This window comes from Stegostoma tigrinum, chromosome 32 (genome assembly GCF_030684315.1).
Source record: "Stegostoma tigrinum isolate sSteTig4 chromosome 32, sSteTig4.hap1, whole genome shotgun sequence".
NCBI lineage: Eukaryota > Metazoa > Chordata > Chondrichthyes > Orectolobiformes > Stegostomatidae > Stegostoma > Stegostoma tigrinum.
This window is the reverse complement of record NC_081385.1, coordinates 3106447-3133286: the sequence shown is the minus strand read 5'-3', so window position 1 is coordinate 3133286 and position 26840 is coordinate 3106447. Positions and strand designations below refer to the sequence as shown.

The following is a 26840-nucleotide window of genomic DNA, read 5'->3' as shown; positions in this document are numbered from 1 at the left end:
ATTGAAAGGTCTGAAGGTGGATAAGTGACCAGGACCAGATGTACTACACCGCAGAGTTCTTAAGGAGATAGCTGAAGAGAAGGTGGAGGCATCACTGGTGATCCTTCAGGAATGCCTCAGTCAGGGAGAGTCCCAGAAGACTGGAAAATTGCTAGTGTAACCCTCCGCCCCCATTTGAGAAGGGACTAAGGCAAAAGTTGGTAAATTACAGGCCAATTGGCCAGACCTCTGTTGTTGGTAAGATTTTGAAATCCATTGTGAAGGATGAGATTTCTGAATACTTGGAAGCGCACAGTAATACAGGATAAATTCAGCATGGTTTCTTCAAGGGGAGGTCATGTCTGACAAATCTGTTAGAATTCTTTGAGGAAGTAACAAGCAAGGTAGACCAAGGAGAGCCAATGGATGTTATCTACTTGGACTTCCAGAAGGCCCAAGACAAGGTGCCGCACAGGAAACTGCTGAGTAAGATAAGGGCCCATGGTGTTAGAGGCAAGGTGCTAGCATGGATAGAGATTGGCTGTCTGGCAGAAAGCAAAGAGTGGGGATAAAAGGACATTTCTCAGGATGGCAGTGGTGTTCTGCAAGGGTCAGTGTTGGGACCACAACTTTTCACTTTATACGTTAGGAATGGACAGCATTCTGGCTAAGTTTGCAAATGATAAAAAGATAGGTGGAGGTACAGGTAGTATTGAGGGGGCAGGGAGGTTGCAGAAGGATTTAGACAGGTTAGGAGAGTGGACGAAGAAGTTGTAGATGGAATACAAGGTGGGAAACTGTGAGATCATGCACCTTGGTAGAAAGAATAGAGGCATCGACTATTTTCTAAACGGGGAAAGAAATTCAGAAACCAGAAGTGCAAAGGGAGAGTCCTGGTCGAGGATGCTCTTAAAGTAAACTTGCTGGTTGAGTTGGTCAATAGGAAGGCAAATGCAATGTTGGCTTTTATTTTGAGGGGACTAGAATATAAAAGCTGGGATCTACTTCTGAGGCTTCATAAAGCTCTAGTCATGCCACATTTAGAGTATTCTGAGCAAATTTAGGTCCCATACCTCAGGAAGGATGGACTGGCCCTGGAGCGGGCCCAGAGGAGATACTTGATGATGTTCCCAAAAATGAGAAGCTTAACAAATGAGGAACATTTGAGGACTCTGAGTCTATACTCGATGGAGTTTAGTTGGATGAGGGGAGGGTCTAATCAAAACTTACAGAATACTGAATGGCCTGGACAGAGTGGATGTTGGGAAGACATTTTCATTGGCAGGAAAGACTAGGATCTGAGGGCACAGCCTTAGAGTAAAGGGAAGGTCTTTTTTAAAACAGAGATAAAGAGAAACTACTTCAACCAGGGGCTAGTGACTCAATGGAATTCTTTGCCACAGAAGGCAATGGACGCCAGGTATTTGAATATATTTAAGATGGAGATAGACAGGTCCTCGTTTGTCAAGGGGATCAAGGGTCATGGGGAGAAAGCAGGAGAACGAGGTTAAGGAACTTATCAGCCATGATTGAATGGCGGAGCAGACTCAATGGGCAAAATGGCCCAATTTATGCCCTTATGTTTTATGGTCTTTTGGGCTTGTTGCGGCAGACATGGGCAGCAACCAATCAACAAGAACTAATAATGTAGATTCATTTCCCATCCAGTTTAGACATTTTTGGAAGACCAACAAGAAATTCTGTTACACTTTTCTAAAAATGTAAATTCATAACATTTCGAATTTTCTGACCCATTCAGAGTCATTGATTATGTTGAAGACTGAGGCTGGTAGACTTCTACAGGTCAAAAAATTCAAGGCTGATGGGAATGGTGCAGGAAGATAGTATTGAGGAGATCATGATTTCATTGAAAAGCACAGTAGGCTTGAAGGTTTGAATAGCCGATCGCTGCTCATATTTCACATGCTCTTATGATTGATACTGGAATGATATGAGGGACTCAAGATTGAAACCTAAAGCACATTTAGTTGTGTGAGAAAGGAGAGGCAATTTTGTACATTTGGAGAATCAGCAACAAATTCAAATTACTGCTGAGAATGGGGAAAGAGTGTTTTGGAAAGATTTATGTTGAAAGTTTTTGCTGTATGTTTTGTCAGAGGTAAGACAGAAACCTGTCCAGAATTGTAGGGGAAAATTGGACAAATATTTGAAGGGAAGCTCGACCTGAAAAGCAGAGGAGTAGGATTTTGAGATTACAAAGTGTGGAGCTGGATGAACACAGCAGGCCAAGCAGCTTCTTAGGAGAACAAAAGCTGACGTTTCGGGCCTAGACCCTTCATCAGATAAAATCCAGATTTGATTGGTTCATATTCTGTGAAATTTTTGCTATTTGCTTGTTACTTTTCGTGGATTGTATTGTGTCACTCTTGCATGGATATGAAATCAGTCAATGAACTGCAAGAAATGGGTCTACTATTTGACATCCCATTTTATTCAGGCACTATTGAAGTATATGAAAAAGAGCTGGATATTAGCTTTCAGAATGAGGGGCGTGTTAAAAAAAGTCAGGTGGTGAGCCCACCACCATCACACACACCCTCAAGCGGTGACCTCTTGTAGATATTTTATTCAACCTTCTCAGGAAATATGTTTGGAGTGCACCTTTGGAGCAGGTGGGATTTGAACTTGGGTCTTCTGGAGCCAAGGAAGTTATACTACCACTACAACACCACAAGTGCATTCCTGCATGGAAATGTATAGATAAATAATTAAACAACAACTGAGCTTGTGAAAAGTTCTGAAGAAATGTTAACTCTGCTTTCTTCCCATCGATGGTGCTACACCTGTTGAGTTTCACCATTAATTTCTGCTTTCGTTTCAGATCTCCAGCATCCATAGTTCCTTGTTTTATTGTTATAAGTTCAATTGGCCCCAAACTCACCTTACCCATGCCATAAACTAGTCAGCATGGGTAGGTGGGAGAGTGGAAATGGGCAGTCTTTCTTTTTAGAAGTTTCTAAAATGGTAGGAAGGAAGGGCGGCTTGCTGTTTTTGGAGAGTTTTTTTAAAATCCATTCACAGGATGAGGGTGTTGCTGACTCGGCAGTTTTCATTGCCCATTGCTAATTGGTAAGAGTTAAGAGTCAACCAAATTGTTGAGGGTCTAGAGTCACATGCCGGCCAGACCAGGGAAGGGTGGCAATTTCCTTCCCCTAAAGGGCAAAAGTGAACCAGAAAACAAGGTGTGGAGCTGGATGAACCCAGCAGGCCGGGCAAAATTGGAGGAGCAGGAAAGCTGATGTTTCTGGTCCAGACCCTTCTTTAGAAATGGGGAGGGGAAGGGGGCTCTGAAATAAATAGATGGGGAGCGCAGTGATAGAAGGTGGATAGTAGAGACGACAGGTGAGAGAGAAGACGGACAGGTCAAGGAGGCAGGGATGAAGCTAGTCGGTGAGTGTAGGTAGGAAGTGGGGATGGAGGTTGGTCAATGAGGAGGGAGGAGGGGTAGGTGGCAGATAAGACAGACAGGTCAAGGAGGTGGGGATGAGAAAGGGGGATCATCTTAGGATGAGGTCGGGGGTGGGGAGATTTTGAAGCGAGTAAAGTCCACATTGAGACCATTGGGTTGTAGGGTTCCCAGGCAGAATATGAGGTGCTGTTCCTCCAGTTTTCGGGTGACACCGTTGTGACACTGGAGGAGGCCCAGGATGGACATGTCGTCCAGGGAGTGGGAGGGGGAGGTGAAATGGTTTGCAGCTGGAAGGTGTTGCTGTTTGTCATGAACCAAGCATAGGTGTTCCACAAAGTGGTCTCCAAGACTCCATTTGGTCTCCCCGATGTAGAGCAGGCCATATTGGGAACAGCGGACAAAATTGACCGCATTAGCAGATGTGCAGGTGAACATCTGTTTAATGTGGAAGGTTTTATTGGGGGCCTGGGATGAAGGTGAGTGGCAAGCTGTAGCACCAGCACCTCCTGTGGTTGTAGGGAACCAGATGGGCTTTACCGCCAACAATTGGCGATGGATTCATGGTCATCATTAGTTTCTTCATTCCAGATATTCATTGAATTCAAATTTCACCATTTGCATGGCAGGATTCGAACCTGGGTCCCCAGGATATTATCTGTTCCCTGAATTAACAGCCCAGCAATAATACCACTAGGCCATCACCTCTTTTGCTCATTGGGAGCACCATCTAAAAATCTAGCACCCCTACTTCCTTCCCATCTTCATATTCTTCAATCTCTCTGAAACCCACCAGCCACCTCCCCAGTGCAGAGCTCGGATGGTCCTGGCCTATTTGCTAATCATCTTTAGCGGAAAACTCTAGCGGGTGGCACCCCTGTCCCTCCTTTCCAGTATGGGATTGGGGTGGGGGGGCGGAGAGTGAGGGTTTGATGTTCCAACCCCTCAGCATGCTTGCTGCAAAGTTTAGCTGTGAATCAGGCTTCTTTCTGGGCTGTTGGACTGGGGTGGACTACTTTCTGGCAAGTAGTCTAGCCCACTCCCTTGTAGCTTTCTGCACCATGGATCTCTCAAAAGCCTGCTGCTTGTTCTAAATTTAGGTAATGAGAAAAGTAAACAGGAAAGGATTGAGTGCAGTCCTTCCGGACAGGCATGCTCCATTAGGCTGCAATTTGGGTGGAGATCACCTTTTTGGAGAAACAGTGAGACAGTTTCAATGTGACCCTGAACTGCTACTACCAAAAGAACTAAAATAGGCCTTATTTTTCTTATTTCCTACATTTCTGAGGCTTCACCATGCAGGAAAATTGGCTGCTCCATTTTCATTTTAAAAACAAATATACTTCAACGATTATACTTCAAAATTAATTAGTTGGCTGCAAGGTGCTTTGAGATGTCCTGAGGAGTCAGTGCAAATGCAAATTCTTTTTTTTAATGGCCCTTTCCAGTTCCTAAACTCTATTATGTTTTTATCAGACATGTAATATTAGGAAAGAAGCCGAATTTAACTGAAAAGAATACATTTGTTAGATTGCATTTCAGTGTCAATTTAAGAACATCTGAAAACCCGTTGGTTCCTTAAACCACATCCCTCTGCTATCATAACTGTTTAATTGTAGCATCCAGCTGTCTGAGCAATTATTTTCAATGTTTATCTTGGAGTAAAGATGTCTGTAATATCTCCTACAAATGTACATTCCACCACTTTAGTGCCTGATCCCACTTTTTTGGTTTAATTTTTAAAAGAAACATTCTTGGCTTCTTTCCCCTACTGTTTTATATTTTATCTGATGGGATAGTACCTTAAGGGCTTTCTTTTTGGACTGCAAAACTTTTTTAATACATAAATTATACCTTGACAGTGTGAGTCTTGTGACATATCTCTGCTTGTGTTTATTTGGAATCCTCCAAAACTTGCTGATTTCTGAGTTTTGGTGTTCCCTTTATCATCCTTGGACAGATGTTTAGCATTTCTAAAGACTTCAGAGGCTTATAACATCTTCTTTTCATGCGCTGTGAATGAGATAAGGTAAAACTGATGGGACATTAAAATATTCAGAAATGTAAAAAAAAACATATTTCCCTTTCTGTACTCTTTTCATGTCAGCCGAATGCCCCAAAACTAAACTATTTCTCGAGTGTAGCCTTTTGTTTTTGTCGGTAAATGTAACAGCCCATGTACAGCACAGTTACACAAAGAGCAAATAAATTAACCTCAGATCTTAGATAGTACCTGTGTATCCTTGATTGAATCATCCCAGAGGGGCTGTTCAAAGAGTGGATTTGGGAAAGACGTTTCTCCTGTGTCTAGAATTAGGGATCACTGTTATGAATTAATACAACAAGTGACATTTCAGGCAAATGGAAGTAAAATAAAACATTCATACAGGGGTTTGTGAATTTTTGGAACTCAACCTCAAAGGGCAGTGGATATATTTTTAAGGCAGAGGTAGATAGATCTTTGATAAGCAAGGAGGTGAAAGGCAATCAGGGACAAATGAAGAAAATGCTGGAGGAACTGAGCAGGTCTGGCATTATCTGTGGAGCGAGAAACAGTGTTAATGTTTCCAGTTCAGTGTGACTTTATTCGTTACTTTCCCTGCCTGTCGTTCCCCTGCATCTCCCACTGTCTCTCTGTGTATCGGTAGTTCTGAGGAAGGGTCACCCCAGGTCCGAAACATTAACTCTGATTTTTCTTCCTCACAGATGCTGCCAGACCTGCTGAGCTTTTCCAGCAACTTCTGCTTTGGTTCCTGATTTACAGCATCCGCAGTTCTTTCAGTTTTTATTAATTCCCCATCTGTCTTTCCCCTGGATCTCTCCCTCTATCTGTTTATTAATTCTCCTGGATCGCACTCTGTCTCTCCGTTTATCAATTGCTGTTTGTTCACTCCCCTGGATCTCTCCCTCTATCTGTTTACCAATTGCCCTGGATCTCTCCCACTCTCTCTCTGCTTATCAATTCCCCTGGATCTCTATCACTGCTTATCAATTCCCGTGGATCTCTCCCTCCCTCTCTCTGTTTATCAATTCCCCTGGATCTCTATCTCTGATTATCAATTCCCCTGGATCTCTCCCTCTGTTTATCCATTCCCCTGGATCTCTCCCTCTCTGTTTATCCATTCCCCTGGATCTCTCCCTCCCTCTCTCTCTCTGTTTATCCATTCCCCTGGATCTCACCCTCTCTCTCTGTTTATCCATTCCCCTGGATCTCACCCTCTCTCTCTGTTTATCCATTCCCCTGGATCTCTATCTCTGTTTATCAATTCCCCTGGATTTATCCCCCTCTCTCTGTTTATCCATTCCCCTGGATCTCTCCCTTTGTTTATCCGTTCCCCTGGATCTCTCCCTCTCTCTCTCTCTGTTTATCCATTCCCCTGGATCTCTCCCTCTCTCTCTCTGTTTATCCATTCCCCTGGATCTCTCCCTCTCTCTCTCTCTGTTTATCCATTCCCCTGGATCTCACCCTCTCTCTCTGTTTATCCATTCCCCTGGATCTCTATCTCTGTTTATCCATTCCCCTGGATCTCTATCTCTGTTTATCAATTCCCCTGGATTTATCCCCCTCTCTCTGTTTATCAATTCCCCTGGATTTATCCCCCTCTCTCTGTTTATCAGTTCCCCTGGATCTCTCCCTTTGTTTATCCATTCCCCTGGATCTCTCCCTCTCTCTCTCTCTCTGTTTATCCATTCCCCTGGATCTCACCCTCTCTCTCTCTGTTTATCCATTCCCCTGGATCTCTATCTCTGTTTATCCATTCCCCTGGATCTCTATCTCTGTTTATCAATTCCCCTGGATTTATCCCCCTCTCTCTGTTTATCAGTTCCCCTGGATCTCTCCCTTCAATTCCCCTGGATTTATCCCCCTCTCTCTGTTTATCAATTCCACCGGATCTCTATCTCTGTTGATCAATTCCCCTGGATCTCTCCCTGTTTATCCATTCCCCTGGATCTCTATCTCTGTTTATCAATTCCCCTGGATTTATCCCCTTCTCTCTGTTTATCAATTCCGCCGGATCTCTCTCTCTGTTTATCAATTGCCCTGGATCTCTCCCTCTCTCTGTGTTGATCAATTCCCCTGGATCTCTCCCTCTGTTTATCCATTCCCCTGGATCTCTCCCTCTCTCTCTGTTTATCGATTCCCCTGGATCTCTCCCTCTCTCTGTTTATTCCTTACCCTGGATCTCTCCCTCTGTTTATCAGTTCCCCTGGATCTCTCCCTTTGTTTATCCATTCCCCTGGATCTCTCCCTCTCTCTCTGTTTATCCATTCCCCTGGATCTCACCCTCTCTCTCTGTTTATCCATTCCCCTGGATCTCACCCTCTCTCTCTGTTTATCCATTCCCCTGGATCTCTATCTCTGTTTATCAATTCCCCTGGATTTATCCCCCTCTCTCTGTTTATCCATTCCCCTGGATCTCTCCCTCTGATTATCCATTCCCCTGGATCTCTCCCTCTCTCTCTGTTTATCGATTCCTCTGGATCTCTCCCTCTCTCTCTGTTTATCGATTCCTCTGGATCTCTCCCTCTCTCTGTTTATTCCTTACCCTGGATCTCTCCCTCTGTTTATCAGCGGTCCCTCTGTCAGTCCTGCCCCTGGATCCTTCCCTCCCTGGGCAGGGTGCTGCAGGAATGACACCCCCAGCGTGTCCCGTTAATCCGGGGAGTGGTGGGGTGGGGGGGAGCTCCCTGTTGCACAAACTCTGTGCAACTCGGAGCTGCGTGCGGGCGATCTCGATGCTGCCAGTTGCCATGGTCACAGGCCCCTTCAGAGAGCACTCGCGCCCATATTAGGGCGGTGTTCCCGCCTTATCCCTGACATCACTCGGTGTGGAGAGCCCTCCCTCCCCCCGCCCGGCTCCCGGCTCCCTCCCCATTGACGGCGGCACTTGGCTGCAGTTCGCGGCGCCGAGCGGAGCACAGGCAGCTGTCGGGAGTAAGCGCAGCGGATCCCCGGTGCACACCCCCCCCCCCCCAACCCCAGCCCCAACCCCAACCCCCGGGCACTGTGTGCAACATCGGCGGCGGGCAGGAGGGCAACAACTGGCCCCTCGGAGTTTGATCCTCCCCAACCCCCTCCCCCCCAAAAACACTGTGCACCCCCTCCCACCACCACCCCCTCACCCCTGCTCCCCACTCTCCTCTTCCCCCCCCCCCCCCACTCTTGCCCTCAGGAAGTGGGGAGGCAGGTTGTGCGGCGGGCGGTCGGTGCTGCCTTGGGAAAGTTTCGCTCAGGGACCGCCAGCCCCCGGGGATGGAGCCGGCACCGGGAGACGGGAGGACGGCTCAGCTTCTGCTGCTGGTGTCGGCGCTGCTGTCAGGTACGGGGGGGGGGGCGGTCAGTAAGGGTTGGTTGGGGGGGGGAGGGAAGGCGAGAAAACCAAGGCATTCCGGAGCCTGACGAAGGTAGGTGGCCTGGGCAGTGGGAGGGGGGGGGGCGCTTAGGGTTTGAAATGTGGACCCGGGAGGTTGGGGGGGTTTCGGAGCCGCGGCTGGGAGTTCGCTCTCGGTCTGGTTGCAGCCCAGTGTGCTCGGCTTGGCCACTGTAACTCTCCCTGCAAAAAATATTACATTGGGTTAGGACACACAAGATGTGCGGCTAAACTCTCTCTGTACCGTTCCTATCAGTTAGCCCAGAGCTAAAACAATTATTTAATTCTCTATGTTTCAGGGTTACATTAATTTCCACTCAATCTAACATCGGGTATGTTTCCTTTTCGAAAAGAAAGATTCCCATTTTAGGGAAACTGGAACGATTCTGTTTGTCAGAGAGACAGGCGAGAGAATGATTGTGAGCTGGGGGACTGGCTCTCTGCAACCGAGCACTTTGATCCGTCTTCGAACTCTCTGCTTCAGAGCCCGCTCGCTTCCTCCGCGATTTGAATTACAGTCCAACACGGAAATGTCTGCCCGCTGTGAAATCAGACCGAGAGCCTGGTCAAGACTGCCGCCCCCCCCCCCCCCCCCACCTCCAGCTTCACTCACCTTTTGAGGTTTCCATTAAACTCAGATCCCATCTCCTGAAATTGACCTTCACCTGAATGAAGACAGTTTTAAAAGTCAGTTCATGCATCCCCTGTCAGCCCGCGTCTCTCTTTAATCTCCGGTTTCACTTCTAAGGTTTCTCTTTTTCAAATGGTTTCATTTTTTTTGTCATCCATCCTATTTTCGGATAGAATCGATGACAGATCTCTCCTCAGTCCAAGTAGTTCATTATCTAAAATCTTAGGACTTTAGATATTGTTATCTTTCATTCATATCACTTGCTAAAGTAAGATGTTTTATCATCCTAATTTCTGATCGTATAGTTTTCATCAATGGTTCTGACACATTGGGGGACGTGCCTATTTCCCTATGCCCTTCCTCAGTATCCAAGGTTTTCTGTTCTGCACTAATGAAAATAGTTGCAAATTGAGCCCTGTGACGTTTATAAACTACAACCTCGTTCAAGGTTTTTTTGTTATTCAAAAATGAGCAAGAAAAATAACCTGTATTTACATGTTGAGAGTAAAATTACATTGCAGAAAATGTTGTTTGAAGAACACCACAGTGTCTGGGATTAGAATCTTTCAGGCTAAGATTATTAACTGGTGGCTGTATTTTTAAAATTGTCTCTGGATCTGCATGAGCATAACTTAATGGATTGTGTAGATTTGATTTATGCTGTGAATGGTGCAGAGGCTGATAAGAATTGCATTTTAAAATTAATTTTTCAAGTATTGAACTAGATTATCAATCTCTCTCTTGCTTGTCATTAAAATCACAAACTAAAGTCATAAGCATTGTGGATTCTTTGTGACTTTAGAAAGTTCATCTGTTTCTTGGTGTTCATACAGCCTCAGGCTTTGAGGTGAAACTGGAGTTGGACTGCAGCCTTATTATTGCTATGTGTTTCAACATGACTGTAGTGATGTGCACTTTTAACATGATTCAGTGTAACTGGTGTCGGAACAGCCAACTGACACATCTATTAAGATTTGGAAAATGCACAAGGCCGGTGGCTTGGTGTGACAGTTGATTGCTGATTACATACAGTCTCAATCCTTTTCTGTCGCAATTGATTGTTAGCACTGCTAAACTTTCCTATATTCATGAAGTTGCTGGCCAGCCAGTTTGGAATTCAAGTATAAATATTCTGCTTCAGTACGCAGTTCATATTCGTTGAAGTTTTGAGAATACAATGGTAATTGCCTGGGGGAATGGGAATAGAATTTCACTTTTCCCAGATCCATTGAGGTCAGTTGAGAGCAGAGATTTACTATGCCCTGTTTTTAAAGGCTTTGCATTGCAGTATGGCATACTGACTGGGAGAGATGCTGTGATTTTGTTGATATTGTTCCTGCAGAGAGGATTGTCTGAAATCTTTCCTCTTGCATGTTTTTGGAGTATTGACATTACATTGACGCAATTCATTAATTAGCGGCCAAAGTGAAAAAGAACAAGTTTAATTTGTATAAAGGCTTGGATAGATGTTTGATGGTTGCTCATACATGTTAGAGCACCGCTCTGTAGTCTCACTGATGATTATGCTGCCCAACAATGAAGAATATTTGTCTGTTTGCTTTGAGAGATTTTCAAAGAAAACCAGGCTTGTCGGGTCGTTTGTTGCAGGCGTCACTGATTTATATCTTCTCCAATCCTCTTGACACTTAACATTGCCGCCTTTTGTAGGCCAGCTCCTGGTTTCGGCGAATAATGTGTTTCCCATTGAATCTCAATAATTTCAGACTGCAACTGGGAGTCACATTTATATAGTTAATGTAAATTAGGGAGTTGCATTCCATAGTAACGTGAAGGGTTTTTATCTGAAGTTACAGTTGCCATAAATTGATGGTGTCAACAGTAACATCATTTTTACAGCCAACGTGGTATTTGTGTTTACAGTGTGTCCTGCAATGAAACACACTATCGCTGCCTCCTTAACACTTGGATTGATAGAAGCACGTAAGCATTCTGGAGGAGGTGAGGCAGTGTAAAAGCGGAGGAGATTAACTACCTTGAGTCAGTGGCAAAGTGATTTTGAAAAGTACCGTTCTGTCAGTCGGCTCAAAAGCAAATCCTGTCTTCTGACCACCATAACCTCCCTCCCCCATCCCTGTCCTCCTAATCTCAGCGTGTCTCGGATGGCACTAAGGATATTGTCAGATGTGTGAGATGAGGTGTTGTTCCATAAGCCGATTTGTTGATGCTTCAAGTCCCAGTTGAGAAAATTTTCAATCCCTTATCATCTGGTATGATGAAAAATTAAATAGTTTCATTCTGATGTCTTTGGCACAAGTAATGATTCATTTGAGTGAGTGTTTCTTTAGTTAGCTAAACAATTTAATTTCACTAGGAAATTGGGGAAATAGATTAATTTGTTCAAGGATGAGGAACATGGCACAGAACATGAGGCCTACAAGACAAGACCACATCAGATTATCTGCTCAGTATTACTGTAAATGCGAGTAAGGTGTGGGCTGTTACAAAATTCTCTGTTTGATATGAGGTGCTTTACATTTGGGTTAGGAACAGGCAGACAGCTGTGTGAGCTGTTTCCACCATTCAATAGAACAGTTGGTTAACCTGATCATTCTATATCCCTGTTTACCACCCCATTACCTATCAACCCTTGTCAAGAATTTGTCTGCCTCTATCTTAAAAATATTCAAGACTCCGCTTCACTTGCATTGCCTTTTTACGAAGGAGAATTCCAAAGACATTTAACCCCGTGTGAAAACTTCCACCTCATCTCAGTTTTAAATGGACAAACCATTATTTTGAAACACTGACCCCTACTTGTAGATTTTTCCACAGGATGAAACATTTTCCAGATCTGCCATGTCAAAATCCCTCAGGATCTTCTTATATGTTTCAATCCGGATGCCTCTTAATCTTCTAAAATCAAGTGGATCCAAGCAATCCTGCCCAATCTTTCTTTATTAAGCAACCCACTGATTCTAGCAATTAGCCCAGTAAACCTTCGCTGAAATACTTCTAATGTATTTTCTATCGTTCCTTAAATAAAGAAACCAGCACTGTGTACAATACTCCAGATGCAGTCTCACCTGGTGCCCTGTATAACTGAGGCACAATCTTCCTATTTTTGTATTCAATTCCTCTTGCAATAGCTCTCCTATTACTGCTTACCTACAAGCTAACCTTCTGCAATTCAAACATTATGACACCCAGATCCCCCTGCGTCTCAGAGTCAGCAACTTCTCACTTTTTAGAAAAAAGATTAAACTATATTGTCTGTCAAAATGGACAATTTTTTGCATTTTCCCACATTATAATCCATTTGTCAAATCTTTGTCCACTCACTTAACCTCTTGGTAGCCTCCTATTGTTCTCTTCACAGCTTAGTTTTCATAGAATCCCTACAATGCAGAAACAGGCCCTTTTGGCTCAACAAGCCCAACTGACCCTTGAAACATCCCACCCAGACCCATACCCCTATAACCCACCTAATCTACACATCCCTGAACACTTTGGGCAATTTAGCACAGCCAGTCCACCTAGCCTGCACATCTTTGGGAGGAAACCGGAGCACTCGGAGGAAACCCACGCAGACGCAAGGAGAATGTGTAAAGTCCACACAGACAGTCAACCGAGGAAGGAATCGAACTGGGTCCCTGGCACTGTGAGGCAGCAGTGCTAACCGCTGAGACACCGTGCCGCTTTTCTACCAAGCTTTGCACCGTCAAATATAGCAACCAGTTCTTTCATCTATGCAAATTGTAAAAAATTGAGGTCCCAGCACTGATCCATGTGGTAAAACCCTCATTGTGGTTTTCCCATCAGAAGAAGGCTCCTTTATGCTTACAGTCTGCTTCTTGTCGTTAAACAATCTTCTATCCGTCTCAATATGTTTCCCCTTGCATCCTAAGTTTAATTTCCACAGTAGCCATGATGTGCCATCTTATCAAGTGCCTTTAAGAAATCCATGTACAGTAAATACATCGGTTTCCCCTTTATCTGCGGCACATGTTCATTCTTCCAAAAACTCCTATAAGTTGGTTAAATTGTTTCCTTAGCACAAAGCCATGTTTACTTTTCATGATTAAATTGAACTTCTAAAATCATTCCTACGACAGATGTTAAGCTAATTGCCCTGCAGTTTCTGCTTTCTGTCTTCTGCCCTTGAATAAAGAAGTTACATTCACTATTTTTCCAACCTAATGGAGCCTCCTCCAAATCTAGGAAATTTTGGAAAATTAAAACCGGCACATGAAAGAATTGCTTAGTGAGATAGTTTAGGACCTGAAGATGAACCCGGAGATTTATCAGGCAGTATGTGTAACAATTTGCCAGCACCCATTTCCTGATGATTATGATATCCCTGAGTTCCTCTCACCCTTTGACTTCCTGATTTATAGATATTTCTGAGATATTACTAGAATCCTCTGTAATTAAGACCAATGCAAAATGAAAACAAAGAACTGGGGGAATTCGGCAGATCTGTCAGCATCTGTAGAGGGAGAAACAAAGTTAATGTTTGAGTTCAATATGATTGTTCTCCTGTTCTGAGGAAGTCATGTCTGACTTGAAACATTGGCTCTGTTTCTTGTATTCACAGATGCTGTCAGACCTGCAGAGTTTCTCAGCTCTCTTCTTTATTTCAAAGTTCTAGTATTCTTAGTATTTTGCTTTACTACCAGTGCAAAATATCTGTTTAATTCATCTACTACCTCCTTAATTTTCATGAATTTTCCAGACTCATTTTCTGTAGAACCAAACATCAATTTGTTTAACTTATTGTATCCATCTTAAATATCTATGGAGACTTTTACTATTTTATGTTTTCCACTTGGCTTTCACCCCTTATCCTCTAATTTATGCTGCCTTGTTCATTTTCATTTTAAAATTTTGTTGACTTGTTACCCATCTTTAGGCAATTACATATGCTTTCTTTAAGACTGCTATCTAGCAATGTTGCTCTTGGACATCTGTGGATTGGATGATACAGCTCTGATACAATAAGTTTAAACTAGAATCATAGAAATCACAGAACAGAAGGAAACCATTTGACCTACTGTGATTATGAAGTAATTAACTGCAGAGATTACTCAAGTAATAGTCTAACTGGGCAAGTTAACCTAATTGTAAATGATTACCAACTTCTGAGTTCACTTATGCCAGCTTGGAAAGGGAAGTTTGTTACATATTTAATTTGCACAGGGGTAAAGAACTATCCATATAATTCATCAATATAAGATGATGCAAATTTAATGTGAATCAGTCTGATATCTATGTGTATTGTTGACTATAAAAGCTGAAAATGTTGGAAATACTCAGCATGGATTAAATCATTGACCTGAAGTCATTATCTCTGTTTTCCTCTCTCCACAGATGCTTCCTGACTTGCTGAGTATTTTGTTTTGGCACAATTCAGTGTGCCATGCTCACTTTTAAATAGTGGTACCATGGGAATAAAATAAGCTGCTCTTTTTTTTTTAATATCACATTGTTGGGTTGCAGTCAGACTGACAGTTTTACAGCCTCTGGCTAGAATGTCTGCAACATTTCAGATCTGCATCCTGTTAATTCCAATGAGCATCAGTATTTTTTTCAGCATCTTTGAAGTAGGGCAAGCAGATTAAATCATTCCTTGTATTTGTGTTTAAAGAACACACAAATGGCTTGTAATTTGGTTATTTTGTTTTTAGTTTTGCTTTAATAAGTGCTCAGGATGCAGTCTGTGGCATACTCAAGTGTTGAACAGCCAAAGTATTTAAGCTGTTTACAAACGTAACTCAGAATCCTCTGTTCCTTTGACTTAACAAGGGTAAATTGCTTTAGATTTCCTTTTAATGTCCTAGATAATTCGGGAACTTGGGCATGTGGAGCCCAGCTTCATTTGTGCGTCTAATGATCGTCATCTTTGCCACCACAATTTCTTTTGGAAGTTTCCTTCTTTTCCTCATGACGTTGTTCGTTCCTTCAGTACAACCTCTCTGTAATGCAATAAGCTATGGATTATGGCTCCCACTTTCTCAGACATTCTTCTCCCTCTTAACTTTGAAATTAAGATGCATCATATGTCAGCTCTCTCTCTCCGTACAAGGCTCCTGCAATATTTAGACTTAAACCATTTATTTTACTTCTTCCTGGCTTATCACATCTCTTATCATTCCACCTTTGATGTTATCCTGCAACACAGGCCTTAGCCAGTTGTGTTGTTTCCCTTCTAAAAAATCTGAACACTATTTTTTGGCATTCTGGTTGTGATAACTGGGATAAAGCCTTGTTCTGTCACTGTTTCCCACTCTTCTAGCTTGACACTCCTGCATCTTAACCATCCTTGGTTATTCCTGGTGCTTGTCATGGTTGAGTTGATATTTGAATTGACCATTTTTTTTATGACTCAGTTTGATCATGAGTCTTATCACAATTGTATGTGCTCTTGTCCTCACCTGGCATGCAGTTGTTTATGTCGTCATCTATATAAAAGCCTGTTGGAGCTTCACTCCCCTGTATTCTCGAGGCACTAAGATTACTTGAATCAAAACTTTCTCCTCCCCTCATTGCTGTTTTTCATGTTAATAAGCAAGTACAGATCATAGAGTTTGTCTGCATTTGAGCCCTCAGTGTTGTAAATATGATGAAATCTTTCGAATGAACACCCCTGTGTGGGGGGAAAAATACACAGACAGTTGTAAATAGCAGAAAGAAAATAGTCATGTGTTGAGGAAGTGGACAACGTCTGTCAGTGTAGAATCTCTTTCAGCAGGTGATGAACAGACAGTGGGATGTTCAACACAGAATCCAAACTGGACGTATCACCAATGTAAATGTTCGGTGCATATGAGCAAATGACAGGAGTAGACCATTCAACCCCACTTGCTTGATCTGCCATTCCACAAGATCATGGCTGATCCAATCAAATCTATGATCCTGCTTTGTCCAAGTAAGCATTGAATCCCTTTTTATTGATCATCTTCTGCCTTACAGTGACTCTGCCTTTCCCACTTTTGTAGGAAGAGAGTTACAAAGACTCCAGTCCTCTGAGAGGAGAATGTTCCTCGATCTCGATCTTCAGTGGCAGACCACTGATTCTCAAATGATAACTATGGTGCAGCTTGGAAGCACTCCCGCTCTCATATTCTTTCCTTCAACAAAAATCCCAGAAAAATATAACCGACTCATTTACATCATTTGTGGAACCTTGCTGTGTATAAATTGATTGTATTGTTTCCATCGGTGACAGCAGTAGATACACTTAAACTCTCTACTCACTGTGAAGAGACCTGAGATTGTTTTTCCCTCCTATTTTGTAGCTCTTTTTGGTCTTTTATGCATATTAAGTAGTCTCTCTTTCCACCATAGCTGTTTAAATCCAATATTGTGTTGCCAATATCTGGGTGCATTTCTCATTACATCAGTATGGGGATGCTAGTTTCAGAATCAGAGGACCAGGTACAATTGCACTTCACTGTTTGAGTGCACTGAGAAATCTGAATTATAGATTTAACCAGTTTTCCAGTGCAATACAGGATTGCTCCAAAGTGAAAGCACTTTGGAGAGAAAAAAAAACTTCAAAATTGTTTATATTTTGGAGTGTAGCATTCTACCAGCCCTGCTGTTTGCTGTCCTTTGGGAAATGGTCACTGCAATGTTAAAAAAATAGTGAAGTCCCTAGCATGAGACAGTACACAATTCCAATTAGTGCAGCTTATTATGAAAAATTGGCATGTAAACAAGTATCCAGGACAGTAAACGCCTAAACTCCATTGAGGCGTAAGGAAAGCTTTCATCTCCCTGGTGGACTGCAGTTTGAAACTAAAAAACAAAATTGTCTCCTCCTGCACAATGCAGAGCTGCGTTTGGCTGCAAGTCCTTCTGGTGAAGGGGTAGATGTATTAATGTGCAACAGGCAATAAGAGATTATAGGCCAACATTAGGTGCCCAAGTGTGAGCAAGTTTTTAATATGTATTCTGGTCTTAGGTGCATGGAGATCCATGTGAGGTACTGGGGCTGCTCGTGCTGTTATGGAAATGTAAAATAGAATGTCATAATAGTTGCCTGAATGTTGATTGACATAAATGTAGAAGGGGCAGATGAAAGTGAGGCATGACCAACATAGAATCCCCACAGTGTGGAAGCAGGCTATTCAGTCTACCAAGACTACAACAGTCTGGAGAGCATCCTGCCCAGTGTCCGTAACCCTGCATACCTTTGGACTGTGGGAAGAGACTGGAGCACTTGGAGGGGACCCACACAGGCACGGGGAGAATGTGTAAACACCAGACAGACAGTCGCCTGTGGCTGGAATTGAATCCATAAACCTCATTCTGTGAGGTAGTACTGCTAACCACTGAGCCACCATGCCACCCCATGACTAGCCAAGTTACAGACAGGGTGATACTACTGTGATTTTAGAGAGGTTGACAAGAAGTTGCTTCCTCTGACAGTAGCGTTTAGAAGTCAGAATAATAAGTGATCAGCCAGTGAAGAATATGATGAGAATTGTCTTCACGAGTTGGCTTGTGAAGATTTGGAATTCTGTAGTCCACAGGGCTGTCCCTTCTGTTATTAATTGTAATTAATGATGAGATCAAAACCTGTTTGGACTCAAAGGAACCAAAGATGTGGGAATGTTTAGGAAAGTTGAGGTAACATCCAACTTCAGCTGTATCTTATTGAATGATGGAGCAGGTTTGGGACTGTCGGGCCTCTTTGTCCCATTATTGTTATACATTTGTCATACAAATCACGTGTCCATCTTAGCAGATGTAACCACTGTTACGTATGTTATTGGGTTGTCATCTGTTAAGTGTCAGGGTGTGGTTGGTGTCCTATTTATTGGTTGCATGCTTAACAGTTGAAACACAATAATGGTAACTGACATGGCCCTCCCTAGATTCCCTCCGTAGCTCCACCTTGTGTATATCTACACCATGTGGACTGCAGAACTTTAAAAAGGTGGCTCACAGTCTGCACCAGAGGATTTAGAAACAGGCAGTAAATACTGACCTTGCTACAATGCACCTCCGAAGAACAAATTTTATAAAAGAACAGTGACCCTTTTTAAAAGTAAATTGTTGCAACTGGTAGATTGAAAATCTCATTATGCTGCAAGTGCATAGTTTGGGGTAGATAGCTGATTTCTGAATGTAATTTATAATGGGAAGTGGGAAATCAGATTGTAATATTCATTAATGGGTTTGCTTTTGTAGTCATTCAATCTGTAGGGCTATTCTGTGAGACTCTGATCTGCTTAGACTGAATTACAGGCCTGTTCCCTTTGGTTTGCACTGAACTGGCTCAGCACAGAAGGAGACTGGTGGTTGGTCCATTATTTCTGTAACAAATGATCATAACTCTGCACCTTATTCATTTTCAAATAACAGGATTAACTTCACTTTTTAAATGCATTGAATGAACTTGCCTCCACCACACTTTCAGGCAGTACCTCCCAGTCATTAACTGCTCCCTGCATGAAAGACAAATGCTTCTGTTAAATCACCTCTCGACCCCCTTTAAGGAAAATAGTCCTAGTATCTTCAATCACGCTTCATAACTGAAGCTCCTCACCTCTGACACCATTCCCCAAAATCCTTTATGCACTCTCAAAAATTTTGCATCCTCTTACAGAACTAGATGCTGTACTCCAGCTGAGGCCAGTCTAGTGTCTTCTACAATTTCAATATGACCTCCTTGTTTTATGTTTAAATTCTATATAATAAAGCTAATATAAATTGTCCTTTGTTTTTGGTTTATCAAACTGGCCTTTGCATCTATACCCTGAACTTCTGACCTGCTCACCCCTTTAGAGTTGTAGCCCTTACTTTATATTGTTTGTCCGTTACCAAAGTGAATCACCTCATGTTGCTGATCGTTGTATTCACATCGTTTTTTTTTGAACCAGGATGTAACATTTGCAGTTCTCCAGTCTTCCAGCAGCATACTTGAGTCTAATGAAGACTAAATATTTTTGGACAATGCCTCCACAATTTCCACACTCACTTCCCATGCTATCCTTGAATGAATCTCATCCGATCCCAGTGCATGTTTGGACATTTTGTCGAATTGGTCATTCCAAATCTCTCAAACTGAATACCTCCCTCTTTTATAAGATTGAATTTTTTTTTTGGAATTTTGAGATGAAATACTTAAAGTGGTTGTGGTGTTGATATGATGTTTGTGGTCATTGTTTCTAGCTATAGATGTTTGCACTGTGACGTTTTTATGGATTTATTGTGTTTCATGAGCAAAAACAAGTGTATACATTTCATGAGTTATATCCAGTGATGGTAACACCAATATTGAATGTGAAGGCAACTGTTCTGTGCCTGGTTGCCTGTATGCATTTCATCAGCAATTCCTTTACTTTGGCCAGCTGGGTGTCTGACGTACTTGGAAACCCATCAGCTCCTTGACTCTCTGAACGAATAATTGCTCATCAGCAAAACCTCTACATGTCTGCTCTGGAGGACATTTTTCTCTCCAGAGGGCTGCATGGCCCATTTACCCTGGTTCAGACAACGTCAGCTAAGGCTGGTAGAGCAAGTGTACCCGGAGGTACTCCTAAAATTTAACCGGCTGAAACTTAGCGTATTATCAGTACATGATCTTGTTGAGCACTTTGCTCTCAGCTGAATGGCCATAACCAGGAGACTGTTGACTTGCTGGATTATCTGGAAATGCGGAAGTTAGTCTCCGTCACCAAATTCCTTTTTAGTTAAAGAGTTGGTACTTTACTTAGCTTGGAACCAAGGGACTTTATCACTGAACTCGTACGGTGGTGGAAGGATTGAATTCCCTCTTGTTTGGCAACAGGAACAAGTCACAAGTAATCCAAGTCAACATAAAATGTGACCAAATTACCTCTGTTCTTGGACCTGTGCCACATCCTACTGAATAATAGTTCCACTAACTGAAGGTATAGAGCTTCAGCCGTAGCTGCTTGCCTTTTGGTGGCCCAGTTAAAGTAAGCACTACCTTTTGCAACTAGCTTGAACGTCTATGTTTATACCCATTTTTCAGGTAATGCTCTCCAGCAATTCTTATTCCAAGACTGATGTTCCTCAGCAGCTACATGATGGACGTTTTCCATCAGGGTAACAACAGGACCTATGGTGACATGATTGTATTAATGCTCACCACTTTGGCAGTTGCTTTAGAGCAGGAATGACAACTGAATTATGAAAACTGAATCTTTTATTTATAAAACAACACTTTTCACTGGTGCAGTTATCTGACTTCTCGTTACTATAGAAGCTGGTGTGTAATAACAGCAGTATTTAACATATTGGATCCCCGAGGTAGTATTAAAAAGTCCTAATGAGACAATAGAAATTGTCTCGTGCTACTTGCATCTAACATTTACAGTGATTAATGCATGAAACTGTTGTTACTCATTAAAGTTAGCCCTCTTGACCCTGAGAATTTGATGCAAGGTAGTTAATTATTGAACTGCTAACTTTTATAGAGTAGTAAATAGCTGCCATGTACCCCCTCTGAATAAAGGCAGGAGATCACATTAGTCTGATATTTTATTTCACTTTTTGAACAAATTAGTAATCACAAGATCTAAAACCCAGTGGTGTTTTTTTAAGCAATTGTTTGACAGTGCTGAAGTTGAGTGTTGCTGGGAAGAAGAGACATGCTGTGGCACTTCTGTCTTGTGTTCATCAGGACAAATGCAAAATTACCAGATTTCAAACAGACTTGTCAGCTTAAAATAAATAAGCAAAAACCGTGGACGCTGAAGATTTGAAATAAAAACAAATTGCTGGAGAAACTCGGCAGGTCTGGCAGCGCCTGTGAAGTGAAAACAGAGTTAATGTTTCAAGTTGAAATGGTATCTCTATTTCTTTCTCCATTAGATGCTGCCAGACCTTCTCAGTTTGTCCAGCAATCTCTGTTTTATGTCAACTTATATTGCAGTAGAAAAAGAATCTGATCGCTTAGCAGTTTGACTGTGACCTAGGCATTGTTGCTTTCTCCACAACAAGTATAACTATGACTCTGTGATCATAGTTACTGTTGACTTTCACTTGCATGCTGAAACCTAAACCATATTTATGAAAGAAGTGGCAGCGAGTTACAAGTTGCAATCTACTCCACATTAAGTTACAAGACTAGCTGTTCATAGTAATGCTTAATACGCAGTATTGGTCATAATTACAGAATTGAGATGTGGGACAAAGCATAATGAAAATTGAATTTGATTCAGGCTTCAAGTCGTATAATCTTGTTATTTTCAATATATAATTGTTTAACAGTGAAACAGCAAAATGGAGTTCAATTTGGATGTCATATAGACCTGATTAAAGCTTAAGAGCTTGAAGAGACAAAACTGAAATGGAAATTGGCACCACTAACACACAGTTGAAATTACTGTGACATGGAAAGTTTCCATAATAAAATGGGAGTACAAAAGAGTGTAATGGAAAAGTTATAGTACATTATACAAGTTGATTATTTTACATTTGATAAAGAAAGGTGGTAGCACGGTGGCTCAGTGGTTAACACTGCTGCCTCACACAGTACCAGGGATCCAGGCTTGACTCCACCCTTCGGAGACTGTCTCTGTCCACCTGGAAATTGTACATTCTTCCTGTGTCTGCATGGGTTTCCTCCTACAACCCAAAGATGTACAGGTTAAGTGGATTGGCTATGCTAAGTTTCCCCACAGTATCCAGCAATGTGCAGATGAGGTAGACTATCCATGGGTTAGGGTAAGAGGGTGGGTCTGGGTGGGATACTCATCAGAGGGTCAGTGTGGTCTCAGTAGTGCAAACAGCCTGCTTCCATACTGTAAGGATTCTATGATTCGATGTGTTATGAGCATAGAGTTAGATATTTTTATAAACAGCCTGCCTTAAATTTTCTAAATTCAATGTCTATTACAAAACATTTACAGCGTGGTAGCAGGCCATTGGGCTCAACAGAGCCATGAAATGTTTTTATGCAAGGCACAGCCTCTTCTTAATTTCATTTTAATGCCATGAATGTATCCACGTCTTTTATTCAGCTTCCACTTCAATGCTATTTCCAGCAACTGTCCTTTTTCGGTAGTGAGTACTCACCACTCTCTGGATGAAGATGTTTCTCTTGAATTTGCTCTTGGATTTGTTAATTATCATATAGCCATTGACCCACAGATTCTGATCTCGAATGCAAGTGGAAAACATTGTCTCTGGATCCACTGAACCAAATCCTTTCGTAACCTTAAAGCTCGCTTTCAGAATGTGCACTCTCTTTTTAATGATCATAGTCATTGAGTTGTTATCAGTCTGATAATTCTTCCTTGAACATAAACATTTTTAGAATGTTCAAACCATAACTGTTCCTGGGTCCTCCAAAGTACTGATCAAAAGATTGAGTGTAGATTCATTTATGGCTCATTTGGATAGCAGTAACAGGATAGGGCAGAGTCAGCATGGATTTACAAAGGGGAAATCGTGCTTGACTAATCTTCTGGAATTTTTATGAGGATGTATCTATGAAGATGGACAAGGGAGAATCAGTGGATATAGTGTACCTGGACTTTCAGAAAGCCTTTGATAACGTCCCCCATAGGAGTTTGGTGAGCAAAATTAGGGCACATGGGATTGGGGGCAAAATACTGGCTTGGATTGATAATTGGCTGACTGACAGGAAGCAAAGAGTAGTGCTAAAGGGTCCCTTTCGGAATGGCAGGCAGTGACCAGTGTGGTACCACAAGGTTCGGTGCTGGGACCGCAGCTGTTTACAATATACATTAATGATATAGACAAAGGCATTAAAAGTAGTATTAGCAAATTTGCTGATGACACAAAGCTGGGTGGCAGGGTGAAATGTGAGGAGGATGTTATGAGAATACAGGGTGACTTAAACAGGCTAGGTGAGTGAACGGATGCATGGCAGATGCAGTTTAAGGTGGATAAATGTGTGGTTATCCACTTTGGTAGCAAGAACAGGAAGGCAGATTACTATCTCAATGGAGTCAAGTTAGGTAAAGGGGAAGTACAACGAGATCTAGGTGTTCTTGTACATCAGTCAATGAAAGCAAGCATGCAGGTATAGCAGGCAGTGAAGAAAGCTAATAGCACGCTGGCCTTCATAACAAGAGGAATTGAGTATAGGAGCAAAGAGGTCCTTCTGCAGTTGTACAGGGCCCTGGTGAGACTGCACCTGGAGTATTGTGTGCAGTTTTGGTCTCCAAATTTGAGGAAGGACATTCTTGCTATTGAGGGAGTGCAGCGTAGATTCAGAAGGTCAATTCCTGAAATGGCAGGACTATCATATGTTGAAAAATTGGAGCGACTGGGCTTGTATACACTTGAATTTAGAAGGATGAGAGGGGATCTGGTTGAGACGTATAAGATTATTAAGGGATTGGACACTCTGGAGGTAGGAAGCATGTTTCCACTGATGGGTGAGTCCAGGACCAGAGGACTCAGTTTTAAAATAAGGGGTAGGCCATTTAGAACAGAGTTGAGGAAAAACTTCTTCACCCAGAGAGTAGTGGATATATGGAATGCTCTGCCCCAGAAGGCAGTGGAAGCCAAGTCTCTGGATACTTTCAAGAAAGAGACGGATAGAGCTCTTAAAGATAGTGGAATCAAGGGTTATGGGGATAAGGCAGGAACAGGATACTGATTGTGTATGATCAGCCATGATCATAATGAATGATGGTGCTGGCTCAAAGGGCCAAATGGCCTACTCCAGCACCTATTGTCTATTTGATATAACTGCCACATTATTATCTATCTTTAAATTAACTGCAGTGCTTATTAATGGAGATACTTTTTTTTTGTGGATCTGTGTGTCTGCAGGCTAAACTTCCTCTACCACATTTAGTTATGTTTTAAACAGTACATGACCATGTTACAGTAACTGTGATGTTTTGCCCCACACTTATCCATATTGAAGGTCATTTGCCAATTGCATACTTTTTCACTTAAATTTATTAATGTCTTCCTGTTTATTCACAATTCTTCTGTACAAATTATTCAACCAATTTGGTGTCATTCACAAATTTTCACAAGATATAGCACAAGAGCAGGTACATTTAACAGACAAGAAAGGCTCAAGTTGGGTAAGTTTTTTTTTTCAATTTTTTTGTTAAAATTGTATTACAATCTTGCATGTGTGACAAGGATGAGTTAGATCGATGTATTGTCACATATATTCCAATTTCCTAGGGCTGTTACAATCTCTGTTAAGGTCAAAAGTCTTTCTATTTTAAAAAGATATTATGTTCCAGTTTAATAGATAATAAAATGTGAGGCTGGATGAACACAGCAGGCCAAGCAGCATCTCAGGAGCACAAAAGCTGACGTTTCGGGCCTAGACCCTTCATCAGCTCTGATGAAGGGTCTAGGCCCGAAACGTCAGCTTTTGTGCTCCTGAGATGCTGCTTGGCCTGCTGTGTTCATCCAGCCTCACATTTTATTATCTTGGAATCTCCAGCATCTGCAGTTCCCATTATCTCTGATTATGTTCCAGTTACTAGCTGTAAGAACGACGCTACAAGGTTTCATGTCTTGAAATCTTTACTTCAATATTGATTTAACTTTTCGTTTAGTAGGCCACTTCGTACTTTTAAAAACTGCTGTGAGAAATTTTCCCTTTTGTGCTTGCCACCAATCGCTTCTCTCTGCATGAAATCACAGTCCTTTATAGCAAGCAGTCCACAATTGCTGTCAGCTTCTATTTGGTTTCAGTAACCCATTCTCATTTGAGTAGTAAGTTTGTATGACCATATTTTGGAGATTTCCTGAGTTTATAGAGTTCCTTAAACCCGCGAGTCTGTTCTGATGAATGTTCCTGAAACTGAACAAATTTCTCTCATTCTGCAGCTGTCTCAGGATTCTATCTTTGACTAGAGTCTCTGTCTTTCTCTTGGAATTTACTGTGTTGGTCACAAAGTTGAGCAACTTCTGCTTTCTGCTAGCCACACAACTACCAGTTGTCTCTGAATTGTATGGAAGTGTGTAACCTGATCTTAATAATGACTTCCTTTTCCTTCCTCTCCCTGACAACGTGAAACCCATTATTCTTGCATCCAGGTTGAAGTGCTGATTAGTTATATTTGATCCAATTCTCTGTCACTTTTTAGAAGTAAATGGACAGTTTGCTGTTTGTGATCCAATACTTACAATTCTTTGCTGGGACTTTGTCTTTCAAGAGACTGCCCATTATAAACCTGGTGATTGCTGTCATTGCCTCAAAATGTAAATGCCTTGCATTTTCTTCTCAGTAAAGCAATCTCAGCTACCTCTTGAACCTTAACAATCACCACCCAGGCTTACTTAGGCAGACTAAATCTCCGGTCAAATGATTAGGGTAAAGGAAATTGTATTTTTGCTCTGGATGTAGCTAATGAGCATGTCCAAAGACAGCTATGTCATAGTGATGCCAGATCACAGGGAATTGAAGCTGGAGTTTGTGGTGTTCCATATAAAATGTCCTCTCTCTGCACCCCTAGTGTGCAATTACTAAAAACAATTACTGTTTACTCAAGTGTAGATCTCCCATAAATACATGAGCCCTTTCATTTACTGTAAGTATGAAGGAAGAATCCCAAAACAATATGATATTTTACAACTGGTACTTGTATAAGGATTTTATTTTATTTATTTATAAAATGTGGGAGTCTCTGGCTGGCCAGCATTTATTGCCCCCAACCCCCGTTGCCCTTGAAGGTGGGAGTGAGCTGCCTTGAATCGCTGCACTCCGCGTGCTATAAGTAGACCCACAGTGCCGTTATGGAGGGAATTCCAGGATTTTGACTCAGTGACACTGAAGGAATGGCGATTATATTTTCCGGTCAGGATGGTGAATGGCTTGGAGAGGAACTTGCAACCGGTTGTTGATCTAATGTATCTGTGCCCTCGTCCTACCAGATGGAAGTGATTGTAGGTTTGGAAGATGATGTCAAAGGATCTTTTGGTGAATTTCTGCAGTGCATCTGACAGAATAGCATTAGACTAATAGTACTATATGCATGAAATGTGTTATTCTTTTAAAATAGAGGTGTGCTATAAAGTGACAACGTCTAAAAATGAGTGGTTATTTGGGTTAACTAATCCCAGTTGAATTGTTCTTTGGGGGCAAATTAAAAGTGAAGAAAGTCTTGCATTTTCCTTTTAAGTGTGATTGCTATGTTTGTTAAGCAATAGCTGCAGACATTCTGGCTGATGCTAATAAGGTGTTTAGTGTTTAAAAGGAGGACGTTCTGCTGCAGTTGTGTAGTTTGAGAACAGCTGGAGTACTGTAGTCTGTTATAAATCTATAAGACACATCAAGGAATAGACAAAGTGAATGCAAGTAAGATGTTTCTCCTGATTGTGGAGTTTAGAGCCAAGAAGCACAACTTCAAAATAAGAGGGAGGCCATTTGAAATCGAACTGAGAAGAATGTTTTTACTGAGGAGTGTTGTCTCCTTGGAATTCCCTGCAGACACTGGAAGCTCAGTCACTGAATATGTTAAGGCACACTAATGACAGTGTGTATAGG

The 26840-nt window shown here is 42.0% G+C and overlaps 1 protein-coding gene across 7 annotated transcripts in view; it reads left to right on the top strand.

Annotated features, from left to right (window-relative positions):
* The first annotated feature begins 8548 nt into the window (after positions 1–8548).
* The window catches only part of nectin1b (nectin cell adhesion molecule 1b), a 517671-nt gene continuing 499379 nt past the window's right edge, over positions 8549–26840 (top strand). For 3 of the 7 annotated variants that reach the window (XM_059639108.1, XM_059639104.1, XM_059639103.1), the window contains exon 1: positions 8549–8727. In XM_059639108.1, the coding sequence (XP_059495091.1) occupies positions 8661–8727 (67 nt within the window). In that variant the 5' untranslated portion in view covers positions 8549–8660. The remainder of the gene's footprint in view (positions 8728–26840) is intronic. The other 4 variants (XM_059639107.1, XM_059639106.1, XM_059639109.1 and 1 more) reach the window with 2 other exon arrangements.